Genomic DNA, 21,188 nt, shown 5'->3' on the forward strand with positions numbered 1-21,188 from the left:
ACAGAGAAATCCTGTCTCAACAAAACAAAACCAAACCAGAAATCACTATCTACTGGGGCAGGAGAGATGGCTCCAGCAGTTAAGAGCACTGGCTGTTCTTCCAGAGAACATGGTTCAATTCCCAGCACCTACATGGAGGGTCACAACTGTCTGTAACTCCAGTTCCAGGGATGCAATGCCTTCTTCTGGCCTCCGCAGGCACCAGGCATACATGTAGGGCACAGACGTACATGTAGGCAAAACACTCATACACATAAAAGATTTAATTTACTATTTGTCATAGTTCATGTTAGTACTCCTCATTTGCTGTTTTTTAAATTGGAGCACAGCCAATAAAATTAATGTCTTTGCTGTTTGTTTGTTTGTTTATTTTATTTGTAAAGAATAGACCAGGCATTGTGACGCACAGGTTTAAATCCCAGCATTTGGGAGGCAGAGCCAGGTGGATCTCTGTGAGTTCGAGGCCAGCCTGGTCTACATAGTGAGATCTTGTTTCAAGTATAAATAAATATACCGAACATGTTTGGTATAGACACAAGTTTCAACCCCATTCCTCTTTAGCTTAGAAAAATTATTTAAGTGTTTGTGTATGTGGTATATATATGTGTGCCTGAGTGCATGTATGTGTACCATGTGCTTGCAGGAGCCCTTGGAAGTCAGAAGAGGGTTTTAGATCCCTTGGAACTAGAATCACAGATTTTCTTTCTTTCTTCCTTTCTTTCTTTCTTTCTCTCTTTCTTTCTTTTTTTTTGAGACATGGTTTCTCTGTGTAGTTTTGGAGCCTGTCCTGGATCTCACATCGTAGTCCAGGCTGGCCTCAAACTCACAGAGATCCACCTGGCTCTGCCTCTTGAGTGCTGGGATCAAAGGCGTTCACCACCACCGCCCAGCCTCACAGATGGGTTTGGGCCACTATGTGGGTGCTGGGAACTGAGCCTGAGTCCTCTGGAAGAGCAACCAATGCTCTTAACCACTGAGCCGCCTCTCCAGCCCTAAACCTTCTCTTTTCACCTCATAGATGGTCAGGTTTCTAGGAACAGAACTCACCATTATGCAGAACTGTTTATGGTGTTAATGATATCCCGCTGCAACTCTTATGTCACGTTTGTCTCCCCCTGTTGTCTGCTGACTTGGGCTGTTCCTACCTTTTGTCTATTGAGAGTGTGCTGGTATGTGCAATCACATGCATGCATGCATGTGTTTATGAGAATGGCTATTGTCAGTTCTTCAGGATATGTAATTTAAGATAATTCCATATCTGAGAATATACAAGGACTCCTATTTCTCACTATCCTCAATGACAATTGTTATTTTCTCCTTTTCTTTTTCTTTTTTTCAGATGGGATCTTGTGTAGCCCAGGCTGGCCTCAAACTCCCTGTGTAGCTGAGGATGACCTTGAACTTTGGATCCTCCAGCCTCCACCTCCTAACTGCTGGGATTACAGGCATGGATGGCCATGTCTAATTAACTCTCTCAGTATATTTTGTTTTTGTAGATAGTATAGTATTCATAATAGAATTCTATTATGAATTCATAATATTTTCTTGTGTCGAATATATTCTCAATCCTAACCATTCTGCTTTTCATTTTAGACACTGTTTCATTTGTGGGAGTTAGATTCCAGCCTTCCTTCCTTTCTTTTCTTTGTTTTTGAGACAGGCTCTCATGTAGCTGTGCATGACCTTGAACTACCCGATCCTCTCACCTCCCCCTCTCAAATGCTGGGATTACAGGTGTGCACTTCTGTATCTGTGGTACGTAGCGATGAGCATCGGAACCCTGCTTTCTGTGTGCTAGACCAGGGCTCACCCGACTGAGCTGTGGCTCCAGCTGTGTGCCCTTCTTCTCAGAGCTTGCTTTTAAGCTTTCTCAGTGGCGGCCAAGTCACCTTTGGTCTGGAGCTAATTTGGCTGCACTGCGGCCTGTGTCTCTGGGAGCCTCGGCACTCTGGTTGCCAGGAATGGGAGCTATTCCCGGCCATGCTTTTCCATAGCTCATTATCTGGACTTGAGTTCCTGTACAGCACTCGTGCCGATTAGGCCACAGCTGACCACCCAGGAGAAGGCTCGGGGTGGGGGTGGGGGTGGGGGTGGGGTGTGGGGGGTGGGGGTGGGGTGTGGGGGGGTGGGTGTTACTAGGAGACTTCCTCTCTTCTTTCTCCTCTCCTCCTTGTTCCTTCCTCTTCGTCCTCTCTTTCTCCTCCTTCTCTTCTCCCTCCTCCTCCTCTTCTTCCCCTCCCCCACTACCTCTCCCTCCCTCCCTCTTCTTTTCCTCCTCCTCCTCACATTTTCCCTTCTCCTTCTCCTCTTCCTACACCTTGCTCTGTAAACTTGAACCTTCTCAGCCCCCAAGACTCCTTAACTCGTGAGACGCAGGTGGGGTCCAGACAGCTTCTCTGTCTCCTCATACGTATGGCACATTGGAAATGGTCTACAGGCCGTAAGTTACAGCAGTGTTAGAGCTGACCTCACAATCCTTTCTTAAAAAGCGTTTCTAGTCAGGTGTGCTGGCTCAGGCCTGTGGGAGGAGCATCCAAGAAGCTGAGGCAGGACATCCTGAGTTCAATGCCAGTCTGAGCTCTAGCGAAATACTTTGTCTCAAAAATAAACAAAATAAGGGATGGGGGTAGTGACACACGCCTTTAATCCCAACACTTGGGAAGCAGAGGCAGGCAGGTCTCTATGAGTTCAAGGCCAGCCTGATCTACAAAGTGAGTTCTGAGACAACCAAGGCTATTATACACAGAGAAACCTTATCTCACAAAACCAAAATAAATAAATATAACAATAAATAAGATAATTTAATTAAATAGTGGGAGAGCGAATCTGCATCCAGCGTGGCTCAAGGGCATGAACCTCACCAGGGCAGTGATGGCATGAATAAAAGGCAGACACAGGGGCTAGGGATTTAGCTCAGTGGTAGAGCGCTTGCCTAGCAAGCACAAGACCCTGGGCTCGATCCTCAGCTCCGGTAAAAAACAACAACAACAACAACAACAAAAAAACAGACAGACACAGACAGAAAGCTGGGTCGAATGGTCTGGGGTCTCCTCTGGAGAAACCGAGGCACCCAGGAAACTCAGTGTGTTTATTATATAGAGTTGAATGGAGGGCAGAGTTGTTACATTCAGCTAGACAAGGAGTCGGGTTTACAGTGTCCAGCTGGATCAAGGAGACAGGATTGGCAGAGCAGTCTCTGAAGGAGCAGTCTTCAGGCCACAGACATTTGGGAGAGAAAGCGGTGGTGGGCATTTATGCACACATTGTCATCATTCACACAGGAACCAGAGAAAGGGTTTGACATCTCTCTGAGCCTGGAGCTATGTGTCCTTGACATGGCTGTGCCCACATGGTCAGCAACATTCACCTAGGACTTCACTCACGCAAGACTATCTCCACTTGCTTGGCGTGGGAGGTGGTCACAGAGTGGCTGGAATCTCAGGGTGAGGGACAAATTACCCTCTCTACCTGCGCCTTTTTTTTTTTTTTTTTTTTTTGAGACAGGGTTTCTCTGTGTAGCTCTGGCTGTCCTGGAACTCAAGCTGTAGACCAGAATGACCTTGAAATCACAGAGACCCGCCTGCCTCTGCCACCTGAGTGCTGGGATTGAAGGCATGAGCCACCATCACCCAGCTCTACCTACACCTTCTAAGAGGGAACATCAACAGGCCTGACGTTGTTGGGGGCGTCTCATGCAGGTAGCTGTGACTGAGACGGTAGGGGCTATTACATCCATCGCTGGAATCCCAGATGGTGGTCCAGACAGGTCTGTGTCTCCAAGCACAAACCTTGCTTCTAAGTGAAAGGAGACAAGGCCGAGAGAGACAACCCAGTCGGTAAGGCACTTGTACAAGCATGGGGACCTAAATTTAGTCCCCCTAGCCAGGTATAGTGCTATACCTGAAGTTTGTAGTCCCAGCCCTGGGTCACAGAGACAGGGGCATTCCTGGGGCTTACTGCCAGCCTGGCATAGAGTTATCTCCAGGCCAGTGAAAGACTATCTCCAAATCAAGGGGCAAGGCACCTGAGGTTGACCTCTGGCATGAACTCACACGCTGGAGTGTGTGCCTGTGTGTGCGCACACATACGTGTGTGTGTGTGTACACACACACACACACACACACACACACACACACACAAATGCCTGGGAGTACATGCACATGAGCACAGGAGGAAAAAAAAGGCCGTTGGCCAGGCAAGGGTCCTTATCATATTTCCTGTGCACCAGAAGCAGCTGGCCAAATAATGCCAATGAAATGGTCCCTGAAAACTGATCTAGTGGTATCTGGGAGACCACACCTGCCAGGCTGGACCTTTCCCTCGCTGATGGGGATATGTGATCCAGTGACTGACATGAAGAAGTGTCAGTTCATCCCCAGCCAAGATAGAAACCAAGTAACAAAGGTCTGGGAAGCTCTTACCATTACTATTCTGTGTGTGTGTGTGTGTGTGTGTGTGTGTGTGTGTGTGTGTGTGTGTGAGAGAGAGAGAGAGAGAGAGAGAGAGAGAGAGAGAGAGAGAGGGTTAAGGTCTTAGAAGCCATTCACTTTTTTAAAGTTTTTTTGTTTTGTTTTTTGGTTTTTTGAGACAGGGTTTCTCTGTGTAGCTTTGGTGCCTGTCCTGGATCTCACTCTGTAGACCAGGCTGGCCTTGAACTCACTCACAGAGATCTGCCTGGCTCTGCCTCCAGAGTGCTGGGATTAAAGGTGTGCGCCACCGTAACAAGCCATCCCCCACCTTGTTTTCTTAGACAAAGTCCCTCATTTGGATCTGGGGTTCCCTGATTAGCTGCTAGCTGGTTGGTGAGCTCCAGGTGTGCACCTGTCTCCACCTTCCCAGAGTTGGGATTACTAGCAGGTACCACCATGCCCAGCTTTTCCAGATGGATTCTGGGGGTCAAGTTCAGGTCTTCATGTTTGCATGTCTAGCACTGACTGAACTATCAACCTAGGCCACCACTACTGTACCCTCCACCCCACCCCGATTATTGGTGTGTGCGTGTGTGTGTGTGTGTGCATGCGCCTGTGTGTGCATGTGTGTGTGTGTGCGTGCACGCGAGTGTGCATGTGTGTGTATGTGCATGCATGTGTGTGGGCACGCATCCGTGCATGTGTGTGTGTGTGTGTGTGTGTGTGTGTGTGTGTGTACCACATGTGGGCCGGTGCCTTGAGGACAGAAGTCATTGGTTGGACCCCTTGGAGCTGTAGTAACAGTGGTTGTGTATCACCTAGTGTGGGTACTGGGAACCGAACTTGAATCCTCTGGAGGAGCAGCAAGGGATCTTAATTGCTGAGCCACCCCTCCAGCCCCTACTACGATACTCTGTGAATAACGATTGCCTTCCACCCTCCAGATCACCCGGGTTCTATCGACTTAACTCCCCAAGGGCAAAGCGCTCCTACCAGGGAAGCCACCAGGGCAGAAGAGGCTGTCCCCGGGGCTGCCTGTGCTCTTGCTGATTATGAGAGGAAATAGGGTTGTTCGTCCCTGATATGGCCTGGGTGGAGTGGAGACAGGAGGAGGAAGCACCCTTTGGTTGCTCTTGCAGACCACACCCTGGAGAAAAAAAGAAAAAAAAAAAAAACAACACCTGACTGAAAGGTATCAGAGTCCAATGGTCATCCAATCTCTTTTTCATTTGCTGTCAGTGGTGGGTAAGTGTACTGGTCTGTTTAACATTCCAAGAGGTGAAGAAAATAACTGTCGGCTAAAGAGAAGCTGCAGAAGGAATGGACAGCACAGGGGAAACACTGGGCTCTGAAAAAAGTACAGAAGGCTTTTTGAGACAGGGTCTCACGATGTAGCCCCGGCTGTCCTGAAACACACCACATAGACCAGACTAGCCTCAAACTCACGGAGATCCACCTGCTTGAAATTCAAGCCGTGTGCAATCGTATCAGGCAGCGATGTTTTAAATGGACAAAGATGTTCCCCCTGCCTCTCTGGATGGGACTTAGTGTCACCTTCTTTCAGGGGTGAAGTGTATTTGTGGCTCTGACAATTGGTGGAATAAACTGTCACATCTGGACTTCTTGTATTCTTCCTTCCTGCATGTATAGATGTACGTGTGTATAGGTATGCATGTATATATGTGTGTATATGTATGTGTGCACATGTGATGTAATTTACCATCCTGGAGATCAAATGCTGTTCCCACCTGCTGATCCAGCACCCCACTATGGAAGACTGTGTGTACGTGCTCATGTGCACAAGTATTTCCAAGCCGGAGGTCAATACCAGGTCCTTAATCATTTTTCACCTTGGATTTCTTTTTCTTCCCCTTGGAAGAGAGTGTATCTCAGTGGCCTGGAGCTCACGGATTTAGCTAGACTGGTTGACAATCAAGCCCCAGGGATCCTCCTGTCTCTGACTCCCCAGCTCTAAGATTACAGGTGCACACTGGCTTTTACAGGGGTTCCGAGGCTGGAACTCAGGTCCTCAAGCTTGCTTGGCAAGCACACTTCACCGACAGAGCCATCTCCGCAGCCCTGGACTTTCTCTTCATCTACATGAGACACCTAAGCAACGTCATCTGCCCCGTGGCTCTACAGAACTCCTGTGTACTGATGACTCCCAAACACGTCTCTTTGGCTCTGGCCTCTCCTGGAATCATGCCTACGCCTACCCACCTCCTTCATCAGCCCACTGGAGGCTTCACTAAGCCATTCCATTGACAGGTCTGAAAACAAAACTGCTGATTTGTGGTTGTCAGCATCCCTAAGTGGCCTCTCCTTCAGCCTTTCCCTTTTGAGGCAGTGACCGAGGAGGACCCTGAACCTCGAAAACTACCTCCACGTCCCAAATGCTTGAATGACGGGCCTGTGCCACCACTCTGGGTTGTACGCAGAATTGGAGGTTGAACCCAGAATTGGAGGTTGAACCCAGAGCTCAGTATATGCTAGGCAAGCACTCTACCCACTGAGATGCATCCTTGGCCCCAGAGCGGAGCTCTTAAAATCAAAAGACTCAGATTCAAATTCTGACTGAGCCACAAACCAGTTCTGTGATGCACTTCAACATGTTTTCTTGAATTTTTTTTTAACATAAAGTGTGTGTGTGTGTGTGTGTGTGTGTGTGTGTGTGTGTGTGTGTGTGTACGCTCACAGAGACCAGGGGACAGCTTACAGGGGTCGGTTTTCTTACAGGAGTGAGCTCCGGCGACCAAGCTCGGGCTGTAAGGGCCAGTGGCCAATGCCTTCATCCCTTAAGCTATCTTGGGTATCCCACCTCGAGTTTTTCACTTTGAAGTGGGGGCTCCACCTATGACATGGGTAAATAAAACATCTTTTATAAAGCACTCGCCCTCCCCTTCTCTGTCTTTCCCTTTCTCCGTCAGTCCCTCCTAGGGCCTCTTCTTTCTGCTTTGCCTTGGAACGAGCCTTTGAAATTTGGCGGGAATTAGGACCAGTGGGTGGGTGGGTGGGTGGGGAACGAGCACGGCGCACGCGCGGAACATCTCCTTTCCCTCGCACGCTAATTTTGCAACCTTCCCAACCAATAAGAGTCTTCCTGAGAACCCGTGGCGAGAGGGGGCGGGGACAAGGGGGAGGGCACGCGCGGGACTTGCACGGTGGGGGTCTCTGTGAGCCAATGGAAGAGGCGGGAGGCCCGGCGGCCGGGAGGCGTGGCTCTGGAGGCTCCAGCACGGAGGCCGTCCCGCATCGGGCCAATCAGAGCGAGGAGGTGGGAGGACACTAGCCAATCAGCGTGCAGAACGGGACGAGGAAGGGGGCGGCCGAGGCTCTGGCCGTCGCGGTCGGGGCTGCAGGAGCTGGTGTCAGGGTTGCCGGGCGTGCGAAGGCGGCGGAGGCGGGAAAGGCGGCGAGCGGTGAAAGGGGAGCGACCGCTGACTTGCAGAGCAGCTCGGAGGAGAGATGGTGATGGCAGCCAAGAAGGGCCCGGGCCCAGGCGGCGGGGTCGGAGGCAGCAAAGCGGAGGCTGAAGCGGCTTCGGAGGTGTGGTGCCGCCGGGTGCGGGAGCTGGGCGGCTGCAGCCAGGCCGGGAACCGCCACTGTTTCGAGTGTGCCCAGCGCGGGGTCACCTATGTGGACATCACCGTGGGCAGCTTCGTCTGCACCACCTGCTCCGGCCTCCTGTGAGTGGGTCCGGGGAAAAGTGCGTTTGGGGTGGAGGGCATCCGCAGGAGCTCGGAGCGATCCGGGAGGCCAGCGGCGGGGAACCCCGGCGTTGGACGTGGTTGGTGGAAGGTCGCCTGCTGCAGAGATGTGTCGTGGGGGGAAAGGGAAACAGCGCACGGGGACGGAAGGCGAGGCTGGAGTCGCGTTGCGGAGGGAAGGGTGGGGGCTGCAGAGGGACACCGGGAGAGGATTGGAGAAACTCCCCGTGGGAGGCGAGGGCGAATTGCAGGTGGGGAGAGAGAAAGTGTGGAGAATTGAAAGGCACTGGGGTGGGGTGGGGTGGGGGAGGGACTTAAAGGGCCAGAAATTGACATAGACCTTTAAAGGGAACTTTAGCATCTCAGTCGGTAGAGTGCTTGCCTAGCCTGCTCCGAGCTCCGAGTTTTCATCCACACAGCACTGCTTAATAACCGAGTACTGTGGTACTCGCCTGTAATCCCAGCATTGGGGGAGCTGGTGGATCAGGAGTTCAGGGCCAACCTGTGATATTCGAAACCCTCTCCTCTCCACGACCAAAAGGGGAAGAAGTAGGGAAGTCGAGTTTAGGATAAAAGTGTCCTACTCCGGGTCGTTTGTGTGCTTCCAGCAGAAGGGAATGGAAAACACTACGTGCTTTCGTCCAGGTGGACAGCCGAGAGTGGCAGGTCCGAGCCAGGGATCAGGTGCAGATCCTAATCTTCCAGAGCTCTGGAATGCTAGCTAGAGGGTAGACGACTTATGAAATCGAGTAAGGGCAGAGAGCCAACGGGTTATCCTAGCGGACAGCTCAACTTCCCCAAAGAGATGAGGATCAGAACGGGAGAGTCTCTTCTTTTCCCCTTTTCTACTTCCCTTAAAGTTACGTTTTCTTTCTTTATTTTTATACTGTGGGGGCAGGTAGGTTCCGTGGCTTGTGTGGGGATCAGAGGACAACTTGTAGGAATCGGCACTTCCTTTCCAGGATGTGGGTCCCAGGGATCAAACTCAGGTCCACAGTAGGCTGCAAGCTCCCATTCTTGCTGAGCCAGCATACTATTATTGTATGTATATATATATATATATATATATTTAATGATATGGAATCTCATACAGCCCCGGCTGACCTTTGTTTGTTTGATTTTTTTTTTTTTTTTTTTTTTTTGGAGACAGAGTTTCTCTTGTGTGCTGCCCTGGCTGCCCTGGCACTCGTTCTGTGGACTGGAGACTACCTCTGCCTCCTGAATACTGGGTGGGATTCAAGACATATACCACCACCACGGCAGCCCAGCCCAGGCTGACCTGTAATTCACTACGTAGCTGAGGCTAGCTTTGGAACGCAGATCCTCCTGCCTCCACACCTCCCAAGGGCTGGGATTACCGGAATGAACTGCCATCCTCAGCATGGGGTCATTCTTCAGTGACTGAGTCTTATCTAGTAAACTGCAAATTTGTTTGTAAAATCCACGGTGTTCCCTCCAGCGTGAACACTCTTTATTCATGCCCTGCTACTTCTGCTAACAGCGCTCACCCAGATTTTGTATGATAGTAAGATCCCCCCACCTTAGGGAATTATTTGATGAATGTCAGGTACCAGATCTTTGGGTTTTTAGGGGGCTTATTCTGCCTGGTTTTCCAGTTGTTGTTTTAGTACACTGCTATGTTGTTGTTTTCAATAAGGAAAGTTCTCCTGTTCTTATGTGCGTACCAGCCTAAAAAACAAGGAGTATTGTTCTTATGCGACAGATGGGCGATCAAAAGCAGAAAGAGGTTTAGTAATTTGCCCAGTGCCATATGGAGGATTCTGTTTCCAGCGTTTGTTATTTAGTATGAGTTATGATCGTGGGGAAACCAGAACTGAGGATCCAGGTGTCCTAGGAGACAGTTTGGAACTATATCTCTACCCAGTTGCCATTCTTCTCCAAATTTCTGTGTTTTTTTTTTTTTTTTTTCTTCTTTTTGAGACAGAGTCTCATGTAGTCCAGGCTAGCCTTGAATATGTAGCAGAGGATGGCTCTAGAATCTGCTCCTCCTGCTTCCATCTCCTGAGTCCTAGGGTTACAGGTGTGCGCCTCTTGCCTGGTTTGTGAGGTGCTGGGGCACAACCCAGACCTTTATGAATGCAAGGAGTGTGCCTGACTAAGCGGGAGCCCCAGCCCCCTCTCAGTTGCCCTTCCGTAATGTGAAGTTGAAACTGATTTTTGGAGCAGGCGGTGGCAGCGGAGGTGGTGCACCCCTTTAATCCCAGCACTCAGGAGGCAGAGGCGGGTGGATCTCTGTGAGTTCGAGGCCAGCCTGGTCTACAGAGCAAGTTCCAGGACACACACGCATGCGCGCGCAGGGGGAATGCATGGGTTTGAGGGGATGGCTCGGTGGATAATTACTTGCCATACCAGCATGAGGACCTGAGCTTAGACCCACAGTACCCAGGTAAATGCCAGGGGGTTGTGGTAGGACGCTTGTAATCTTGCCACTTGGAGGAGGATGTCAGGGGTCATGGCAAGCTGGTTAGCAAGACTGACTGGATCAGTCAGCGTCTGATTCAGTAGAGAGATATTGTCTCAGTATATAAGGTGGAGAGCGATGGAGGAAGGTACCCATGTCAACCACTGGCCCCTGTGTGCACAGGCACTCACACACATGTGTGCACACGGATACACCCTCCCTGCTCCTCAAAGGGGAGTTAACTATATCATAGCGTATAGTAAAAAAGAAAGCATAAATCTTGAAATGTTATGAGAAGGGACATCTGTATTGTTTTTCAGATACTTGGGTTTGAATTCAGGGCTTTGCATGTGATAGACAAATACTCTATGAGTGAGCCACCCCCACCCCCACCCCCCAGTGCTGGAAAATCAAATTATAACGTTGGTTAGAAGTAAAGAGAAGCCTTAATGACTCCTCGGAGCTGGGCCCTAGAAAGAAACTGCCAGGAAAACTATTCATTTGTCTCAGTGGTTAGTGGTGAGGGCATGGGAGATAACACACTGGGGTGGGCTGGGGCTCGAGAGATGGCTGAGCAGTTAAAAGTACTTGGTTTTCTGTAAGACCCAGGTTCAGTTCCCAGCACCAACAAGGCAGCTCACAACTGTCTGTAACTCCAGTGCAAGGGGATCCAACATCATCTTCTGACCCCCAAAAGCACTAGGTATACAGGAGTGTACAGGCATACATACAAAGGAAACACTCATACACCTATTCTTTGATTCTTTGTTTTTGTTGTTTTGTTTTTGAGACCGAGTCTCACTGTATAGCTCTAGCTGTCCTTGAACTCAATCTGTAGACCAGAATGGCCTCGAATTTACAGGGATCTGCCTGCCTCTGCTTCCCGATTGCAGGGATTAAAGGCATGGGCCATTTTATTTTTATTCTAAAAATAAAATTAAAACAAACCAAAAACAAAACAAAACAAAACAAAAACCAAAAAACAAACCAGGGGGCTGGAGAGATGGCTCAGCAGTTAAGAGCACTGGCTGCTCTTCCAGAGGACCCGGGTTCAAGTCCCAGCATCCACATGACAGCTCACAGCTGTCTGTAATTCTAGTTCCAGGGAACACAGACATACATGTAGGCAAAACACCAATGCACATAAATAAATCTTTAAACAACAACAACAAAACCAGAGCCTGGTGATTAATAATAAAAAGCCAACAAAACACAAACCGTGGGCAGGCAGGGGGCTAGATCTCATTTAATAGAGAGCTGGTCTACAGTGTATGGGGTCCCAGTTTCAATCCTTCACACTGTGTAAAACGCACCTGCAATCCCATCACTTGGGTGGACCCAGGAGGAAAAACGTTCAAGGTCATCTTTAGCTACTTAGTGAACTTGGGGTTAGCCTGTGATACAGGAAACTTTGTCTTTTAAAAAAGAGAGAGAGAGGGTGAGGGAGACGGCTCATCTGTAAAAGTGTCTACTGCCAAGCCTGACGACCTGAGTTCAATCCCTGGGGCCTAAATTTGTGGGGCAAGGATTGCTGATTCCCCCGAGTTGCCCTCTGACCGCTACACACATGCCATGACACAGGTGTGTACACACACAGAGTGAAGAGTAAATAAATGTAATTAAACTGGGCCGGGCTGTCCTAGAATTGGCCATATAGACCAGGCTGGCCTCAAGCTTAGTGATCTGGCTACCTCTGCCTCCCAAGTGCTGGGATAGAAGGCATGCACTCACTACTCACCTAGCTAGGAAAAAAAAAGAAGTTTTTTTTAAGGTTTTAAAAAGTTAAAACTCTGCATAAGCAGGAAGTGCTGACATTGTTACCATTGTTTTCTAGATTTTGTTTCAAGTATCCCCTGATAATCTCCATCTTCTATAATGAATATCCCTCAACCAGGACAGAAGGGAGGCCAGGGGATGTAGGACACTGTAAAAACCTGATTTCTTCTGCTGGAGAAGTTAACTGCTTCTGTATCGGTGCAAGATTTATAGAACCCTTACACCTCTTCTGTTGGTCTCACTCATGAAGAGGCAAGACCTGAGCTGGTGAGATGGCTGGGTAAAGGTGCTTGTGCCAAGCTTGATGACTGGCATTGAGTCCCTGGATCCCCACGGTAGAGGGAGAGAACCGTCTCTTCCAAAGTTGTCCTCTGACCTCCACTGGAGCACCGTGGCACACGGGTACTGCGCGTGCGCGCGCACACACACACACACACACACACACACACACACACACACACAAATGCCTAAGGGCTGGAGGGATGGCTCAGTGGTTAAGAACACCTGATGTTTTTGCAGAGGAACAGGGTTCAATTCCCAGCATCCTCATAGTGGCTCACAACCACTTGTAACTCCAGTTCCAGGAGATCTGATGCCCCCTGCTGGCTCTGAGGACACCAGGCATGAATGTGGAATATATACATACTACATACACTCAAGCAAAAGCAAACATAATAAAATAAAATTTTTTTTAACTTTTTTTTTTTTTTTTTTTTTGTTTTTCGAGACAGGGTTTCTCTGTGTAGCCTTGCACCTGTCCTGGGACTCACTTGGTAGCCCAGGCTGGCCTCAAACTCACAGAGATCCACTTGGCTCTGCCTCCCTAGTGCTGGGATTAAAGGTGTGTGCCACCAAAAAAAGTTGACTCTTGTGATTTAGGTAAACACTAGATGGAGGTTGCTGTGGTTGGCTTTGTCTTTCGGACTGGGTGGGCTGCTGAGGATCTCCTGTTCCACAGCATTAAGTAACAGAATTCAGTTCTCAATGGGATGTCTATATGGCTCAGTGCGTAAAGGGGCTTGCTGCCAAGGCTGACACCCTGAGTTCAATACCTAGGACCCATTTGGTGGAAGGGAAGAACTGCTTCCAAAAGGTTGTCCTCTGACCTCCATATTCCTGCCGTAGCTTGAACAGACAGACACTCACACCGAGTAATAAATAAATTATTAGATTGAATTTTTAAAAAGTCCATCAAGTTGATTGCCCATACATTAGGATTTTGTGCTGCTGGTAAACAGAAATGTTTGTAAGCCCACAGCCTGCATACTTACTTATCTGGGGAGTTGACAAGTTTCAGCTGAATAACCCCAGCCACTCCCTTGGGCACTGCAGATACAGCAGTAACAGTTCACCAGCTTACCTCAGTGGAGCCTGTGGGCTAGAAATAGAGCTTCTCTATGTAACTATGTAAGCAGTGAGCCTCATCAAGTCCAGCAGAGCTGGGGGGGGGGGCAGGGCAGTGTGAGCACATATTAAGGTGTGGTGTCAAGAACAGACCTAGGGAGACGGCTCAGCTGCTCAACCCACTTGCCCCACTGTATTCTGTTCTCTGTTGTTGTGGTAGAACACCACGTCCAAAAGCAGCCTGGGGAGGAAAGGGTGTGTAGCTGGAGTGTTCCTGGGTCCCAGCTTGCCGGTGGTCGGGACAAACCTCTCCCATCGAGTCCCCCAAGTAAACACACAGAGACTTCCATTACTTATAAACTGTGTGGCTGTGGCAGGCTTTTTGTTATCTGTCCTTTTTTTGAGGGGGGAGGGGAGGAAAGGTTTATTTGATTTTATAGCTTATAGTCCATCATTTAGAGAATTCAGGGCTTGCTATCTGTTCTTATGTCTTAAATTAACCCATTTCTATAAATCTGTACCTTGCCATGTAGCTCATGCTGGTATCTTACATCATGCTTCTCCTCCTGGTGACTGGCAATGTCTCCCCGCCTCAGCCTTCCACTTCCCAGAATTCTTCTCTCTGCTTGTCCTGCCTACACTATCCTTCCTGCCTGGCTACTGGCCAATCAGCTTTTTATTTATCAATCAATCATAGCAACACATATTCACAGCATACAGGACATTCCACAGCAAGGGAATTTTTGATTGACATGCTCCAGTCACAGCCCATCATGAAGGGAAGTCTAGGCAGGAAATTGGGGGCAGGAATGGAAGCAGATGCCAGTGCTTTTTCTGGTTTGCTCTCCATGGGTTGGTCAGCTAACCTTTCTTATATCATCCAGGACTACCTGCCCAGGGAAGCCCCACCCACAGTGGGCTGGGCCCTCCCGCATCAATCATTAACCAATAAAATATCCCATTCCCTCTTGTAAGAAGACTTTAGCTTGTGTCGGATTGACAAAAACCAACCCTCAAAGCATGAGGAGCTGAGTTCAAATGCCCAGTACCTGTTGGGCAGTGGTGGCACACACCTTTGATCCCAGCACTCTGGAGGCAGAGGCAGCTGGGTCTCTATAAATTCAAGGCCAGCCTGGGCTACATAGGGAGTACCAGGCCAGGCAGGACTGGGGATGGCTCCATGTGTGACTGTACCCCAGTGCTGTCAGGAACAGAGGAGGATCACTGGGGTTTGATGGCCCCAGGTAAGAGAGAGACCCCATCTCAGGAAAGGTACCTGCCACTGGGCATGAACCCAGGGACCCACATGACGGAAGGAAAGAACTAACTCTCCCAAGCTGTTCTCTGACCTCCACATGGACACCGTGGCATAGGCATGCTCACATGTATGTCTCTGTACTATGTGCATTCAGGGCCCACCGAGGCCAGAAGAAGGCCTCAGATCCCCAGGAACATGTGGGTACTAGGAATCAAACCTGGGTCCTCTAGAAGAGCAGCCAGTGCTCTTAACTGTTGAAACAGGGTGTAATGAAGCCCAGGCTACCCTCAAACTAGCCAAGTAGCCTAGGGTGGCCTCGAAGTTCTGGTCCTCCTGCCTCTACCTCCCAAGTGCTGGGATTACAGATGTGCACTGCCCTCCTATACCCGGTTTATGAGAACTGAACCACGGCTTCAGACAACTCTACCAACTGAGCTATGTCCCCAACCCCCGGAAGAGTAGATTGAAGAACCAGATAGCTCCTTTAGCACCCTAGTCAGAGAAGGGAAATAGCAGACTAGGTTTTATCTTAAAGGCCATTTTTCTGTTGGCCGTGTTACAAACATGGCTGCTTCTTAGAGAGTGAGTCTTCTGGGCTCAGTGTCGAACTGCCAGAGTTTCCAGTTGGCCAGATTGGCTGATGCCGTAGATGCTGTCTGTTCTAGCCAAAGCTTAATTGCCTAAGGTTTGAGGAAAGAAAAAATAATCTCATTTTATTTCATATTTATTGCGAGTGTCTGCGTATGTGTGAGCATGCCTATGCCACGGTGACCATGTGGAAGTCAGAGGACAACTTGGGGTTCTCTCCTCGCACCATGTAGGTCCCTGGGTTCATGCATAGTGGCAGGTACCTTTCGTTACCCACAGAACCATCTGACTGGCCAGAATTCCACATTTCACATTAGGTTTCCTAAGCCTTCCCCCGCTGCATATATGAATTTATATGTTCATGCCTTTTCTTTCTTTCTTTCTTTCTTTCTTTTTTTTTTTTTTTTTTTTTTTTTGTGTGCAGCCCTGGCTGTTCTGGAACTCTGTAGACCATGCTGGCCTCGAACTCAAAAGTCTGTCTGCTGAGTGCTTGGATTAAAGGTGTGCGCTGCTACCACCCAGCACTTTTTTTTTTTTTTTTTTTAAATGAGGTCTTTTCTCAGCTGCAGCAATAATCTGCCACGTTGGTGTGAGGGCCTGAGAGCGGCTGCTAGTTGGTGTACTTTCTAAATTTGCATTCGTTTGCATACGGGCTGCCACAAATGTGGTTGCCAAATCTGAGTTTGATCATTTTGTTTTCTTCTAATACCTAGCTTCTCTCTTTGGCAATACTGGGGATTGAACTATGGACCCCATGCGTATGAGGCAAGCACTCTACCAGTGAGCTACAGCCCCAGCCCCCTAATACCTAATTCCTTTGACCAGGATTTAGATGTTTTGGATGTCCCCCAACGTACACATATGCTTAAGATTTTTCTTTGTAACTGCATGTACTTTGTGTGGAACTCAGAGGACAGCTAGATGTAGGCATTGATTCTCTCCTTATACTACGTGGGTCCTAAAGATCCAATTCAGGTCCAATTCAAGCACCTTTACCTGCCAAGCCATCTCAAGGTTTTCATGTAGGCCAGGCTAGCCTCAAACCCCCTATATAACCAAGGCAGGCTAGCCTCAAGCCTCTATATAACCAAGGCTGGTTTGCTACTTCACAAGCACTGGGGTCCCAGGGATGTATCACTGTCTTGGTTTCACGTAGCCCAGATTGGCCTCCAACTCCCTGTGTATAGTGTGCTTACAATTCTAACTCTCCTGCCTCTTGATGCTTAAACTAAGGTAAACATTGTTACTGAAAAGCCATCTGTCGAGCTGGTGTGGTGGCATCCCACAGTAACCCAGCCACTCAGGAGGCCATACAGCGGGGTAGAGTTTCAGGTCAGCCTGGGTGACACATTGAGACCCCGTTTCAAAGAAAAGGCATCTACAGAGCAACACCTTAATGTTGTGTATTTGCGTACATCCACAGGTACATGTGGGGGTCAGGGGTCAACCTTGTGTGTCAGGTGTCACCATCTTGGTTTTGGTTTTTTAAGACAGGGTCTCTCACTGGCCAGGAACTCACTAATGAAGCCAGGCTGCCTGACCAGCAAGTAACGGGAAGTCATCTGCCTCCGCTCCCTGGTGCTGATTACAGTCCTATGCCGCCACACCCTGCTTTCTCTATATTGATTCTGGGGATTGGACTTAAGCTTGTTCAGTAAACACTGTATAGACTGAGCCGTTTCCCTCATCCCTGTTCTTTCCCAGGCTTTCTTAAAAGCCCCTGTGGGATAAACCACGGTTTGGAAAGAGAATGGGAGCCAGTCAGGGGGCCGCATGTCTACAGTCTCAGCACTCAGAGCTGGAGGCGGCAGGATCAGGGGTTCAAAGTCATTCAGCTGGGTAGCAAGTTGAGATCAGCCTGGCCTACATGAGACACAGAAGATGCCTGCCGCAAAATATTCTCTCCCCCTTAAAAAGAGAGAGAGAGAGAGAGAGAGAGAGAGAGAGAGAGAGAGAGAAACTAACCTTGACGTTACTTTTCTTTTTTATGCATAGCAAGCCATGCTTCTGTGACCTTGGCTGTCAGGTCCTTTTTGGTTTTTCGAGATAGGGTTTCTTGGTGTAGTTTTGGAGCCTGTCCTGGATCTCACAGAGATCCACCTGGCTTTGCCTCCCAAGTGCTGGGATCAAAGGCGTGCGCCACCGCTGCCTGGCAGCAGGTCCTTATTTAATACCTCAGGTCTCACTAACAGACACTTTTTACCCCTGCCCATCTTTATGTGACAGTGAGAGTCAGACTTTTAACGTGGACAGTGCTCCAGGAAGGCATTTATAGAGATGTACTCAGACAGCTCTTTCTTTGAAATACACGTGCCTCAGTTTCCCTGACTGACTTGCTAGAAGTGGTTCCTAGTTGAAGTGTCCTGTCTGTGGAAGGAAGGTGTAGTTGGCTGCCCTGTTCAGTACTTTTCCATTGAATAGGAAAGTACACGTGTACCTTGCCCTGTTCAGTTTCTCGTGTGCCCTCTGCTCCCTCATCGCTCGCTCGTAGCCACCTTTACTGGGCCGGTAAATGGCAGAGGTTCATTTAATAATTGATTTAGGCTTTGCGTATGGAGGTGTGGCTAAAGCTGGTGTCATTCCCCAGGAGTCCTCCACCTGGTTTTGGCTTTTTGTTTTGTTTTGAGACACTGTCTCTCTGTGTAGCTCTGATTATCATGGAACTCAAACTCGCAGAGATCCTCCTGCCTCTGCCTCCCTGGTGCTGAGGTTAAAGGTCTCAGCCCTTTTCTACTTTAACACTGGTTCTGTCTCTGGCCGGGAGCTTACCAGCCATCCAGCCATGCCTGGCCTTTTATTTGTTTATTTATTTTTGAGACAGGGTTTCTCTGTGTAGCTTTGGAACTCACTCTGTAGACCAGGCTGGCCTCGAACTCAGAGATCCCCCGGCCTCTGCCTTTTAAGCACTGGGATTAAAGGCATGCACCACCATGCCTGATGACTTGGCTTTGGTTTTGAACATCAAACTCAGATCCTGGAGCTTGTGAGATAATCTCTTTACCATCTCCAAGTCCCTGATTTATTCATTTTATGTTAGAGGTCCATAAATAACTTGAAAAACCTCTAAAGAAGTAATTAAAAAAAAAAAAAAAAGGTGAAAAGAAGCCAGACGTGGTGGTCTGTGATCCTAGCACTGAGAAAGGCTGATTTGGAAACCCAAGGCTAGCCTGGGCTACCTAGACCCAGTCTCAAAAAGCAGAGGAAGGGCCAGTGAGCTAGCTCATGAGGTCAAGGAGCCTGCCACCAAGCCTGAACCCACAGGGTGTGGGGGGCCGAAAACCAACTCCCTAGAGTTGTCCTCTGACGCCCACGTGCAGACTGTGGCACACGTGTCCCCCCACACAGGAGACACACAAATAAACAAGGGAGCCTGTGAGATGGGTCCGCGGGTAAAGGTGCTTGCTGTCTAAAATAAATAAATAAATGTCTTTTGGGGGGGCTGGGGGCGTTTCGAGACAGGGTTTCTCTGTGTAGCTTTGTGCCTTTCCTGGAACTCGCTTTGTAGACCAGTCTGGCCTTGAACTCACAGCCCAGCTGTGATTTTTTTTTTTAAAGCAGAACAAAAGGAAAAGAAGCACTGGGGAATCCTGACACGTGGGAGGTGGGAAAAGGAAATAGAGGTGACAAAGAGATTCGGGAGGAAACCCTATGAAGGCTTGAGAGTGGGGGGGAGAGGAGCCGAGGGGCCGCCAGGCGTGGCCCCTGTCTTCCCCGCTGAACAAGGATGGGCGCCGTGGGTTGGAGCAGGGTTGAGATAGGAAGAGAGTTTTACATCAGTGAGATTGACCGTGGAGCAGGGTGACGGGGAACCTTCTTCCTCAGGACTGTGGAAACCCCTAGCAGAGACCTCTTGGTATGTGTCAAAGAGGATGCTCAGTGGGTAAAGGCACCTACCTGCAAGCCTGATGACCTGAGTTCAACCACTAGGACCTGAGTGGTGGAAGGTGAGAGCTGGCTCCTGCATGTTGTCCTCTGCCCTACACACACGCGCGCACACACACACACACACACACACACACACACACGTTACATAAGTCAAGTTTGTTTATTATTTATTTATCTCTTTTTTTTTTTTTTTTGGAGCTGAGGATCGAACCCAGGGCCTTGTGCTTGCTAGGCAAACGTTCTACTACCGAGCTAAATCCCCAACCCCTATTTATTTATCTATTTATTTATTTTGATTAGAAAAGAGCTAAACAGGTTTGCCTATCCCTTGCTCGCAAGAGTGGAGCTGCAGAGTGTGCGGCATCCAGCGGTAAAGAAACCCAGATCCAGGGTGTTGAATCTGAACACAAACATTCAGAGGAAAGGAATTCCCGAGTTTGAATTTGGCACTGATGAGAGGCGAAGTTAGACGCTGGGTGGGACTGGGTTTTTTCCACTGTTGACCTGGCAGGACCTTCTTGTCTCAGCCTCTCAGCAGGTTTGATGCTCTCGTGGAGCGAGATTGGAGCAGAAATGTAGGCCAGCATGAGAGTGATGAGGTATGGGAAGGTGGAGATACTTATGTGTCTCATAAAATCAAAGGGGAGGAGAGAGAGGCGGGGAGAGGCCTGGGGAGACTCTTCCGGTGTCTATACATGCAAGAAGTTGCCTTTGCAGAGGACTGGGGAGCATTTCCAATGCTATTAGGGGCCTGGTTAAAAAAAAAAAAAAAAGAAAAGTAGGGGCTGGGGATATGGCTCTGTTGGTGGATGCTTGCCTAGCGTGTAGGAAGATGCTGGTTGGTCCCCAGTCATAAGTTGGGCATGGTGGTGCATGGGTATAATCCCATCCGTCACTGGGGAGATGGAAGCAGAAAAGTCCAATGCCATCCTCGGCCGAAGAGCAAGTTCAAGGTTCAGCCGGGGGCTGCGTGTTTCAGAAGTGAGGAGGGAGAAGAGAGAAAGTGGATAATAACACTGGCTTAAGGCTTAAGTCCTAGAATCCAGTTTGCTTTTTCCTGGGGTTGCAGAGAAGTCCTGGGGGTAAGAGTCCGCACCCCCAGCATCCACGTAAAAAGCTAGGCATGTACATGTAACAGTAAGGGGGGGTGGAGGCAGGGGGATTGCTGGGACTTGATGGTTGCCAGCCTAGCTCCAGGTTCAGCCTCGGGAGTAACAGCAGGACTGTCTTTCTCTCACCTCCTCACATGCACACCACACAGGCACATTCATTAACTGATTTCAAATGACTGCCCTGTTCAGGTTGGGCAAGTAAATTTAATCTCTGAGTTTGTCTGGCATGGGTTTGCCATTGCAGAAGGGCAGTACCTCTTTTGCTTTGGGGGTGGGGGGTGGGGGTGGGAAAGACACTGGGTGTGAGCCAGAGGGTTGGGTCTGTTTCATTCCAGGCCAGCGAGTCACATCTGGCCCATCACATGACCCTGGAACTCACATGACCCTGGGCTGGACCCAACGAAATGCAAACCACCTAGGCCAACTCTCTCAGCTGCTGGCAGGAGAGGGCCATGTTTCTACATCAGTGTTCACAGCCAGCCTCTGTATGATTCACAGAGACATAGTCTGACTCACAGGCCCTGCAAGTAGGCCCTGTTCCCGAGCTGCAGCCTCCTTGTGGAGAGTTCTCCCTGCCCCCCAGACTGGCTGTGGTTATTCATAATCCAGTCCCCAGGCATCAAGGTCAGAGCCCGGCTCTCAGTACTGTACCATAGAAACATCCTGTTCCCTTCCGATGCATTGGGC

At 49.2% G+C, this 21,188-nt stretch overlaps 1 protein-coding gene across 3 annotated transcripts in view; it reads left to right on the forward strand.

The window, feature by feature from the left end:
* The first annotated feature begins 7,712 nt into the window (after positions 1–7,712).
* The window catches only part of Agfg2 (ArfGAP with FG repeats 2), a 37,106-nt gene continuing 23,630 nt past the window's right edge, over positions 7,713–21,188 (forward strand). For all 3 annotated transcript variants that reach the window (XM_036172549.1, XM_036172551.1, XM_036172552.1), the window contains exon 1: positions 7,713–8,095. In XM_036172549.1, the coding sequence (XP_036028442.1) occupies positions 7,875–8,095 (221 nt within the window). In that variant the 5' untranslated portion in view covers positions 7,713–7,874. The remainder of the gene's footprint in view (positions 8,096–21,188) is intronic.

Source organism: Onychomys torridus, chromosome 22 (genome assembly GCF_903995425.1).
Source record: "Onychomys torridus chromosome 22, mOncTor1.1, whole genome shotgun sequence".
Lineage (NCBI taxonomy): Eukaryota > Metazoa > Chordata > Mammalia > Rodentia > Cricetidae > Onychomys > Onychomys torridus.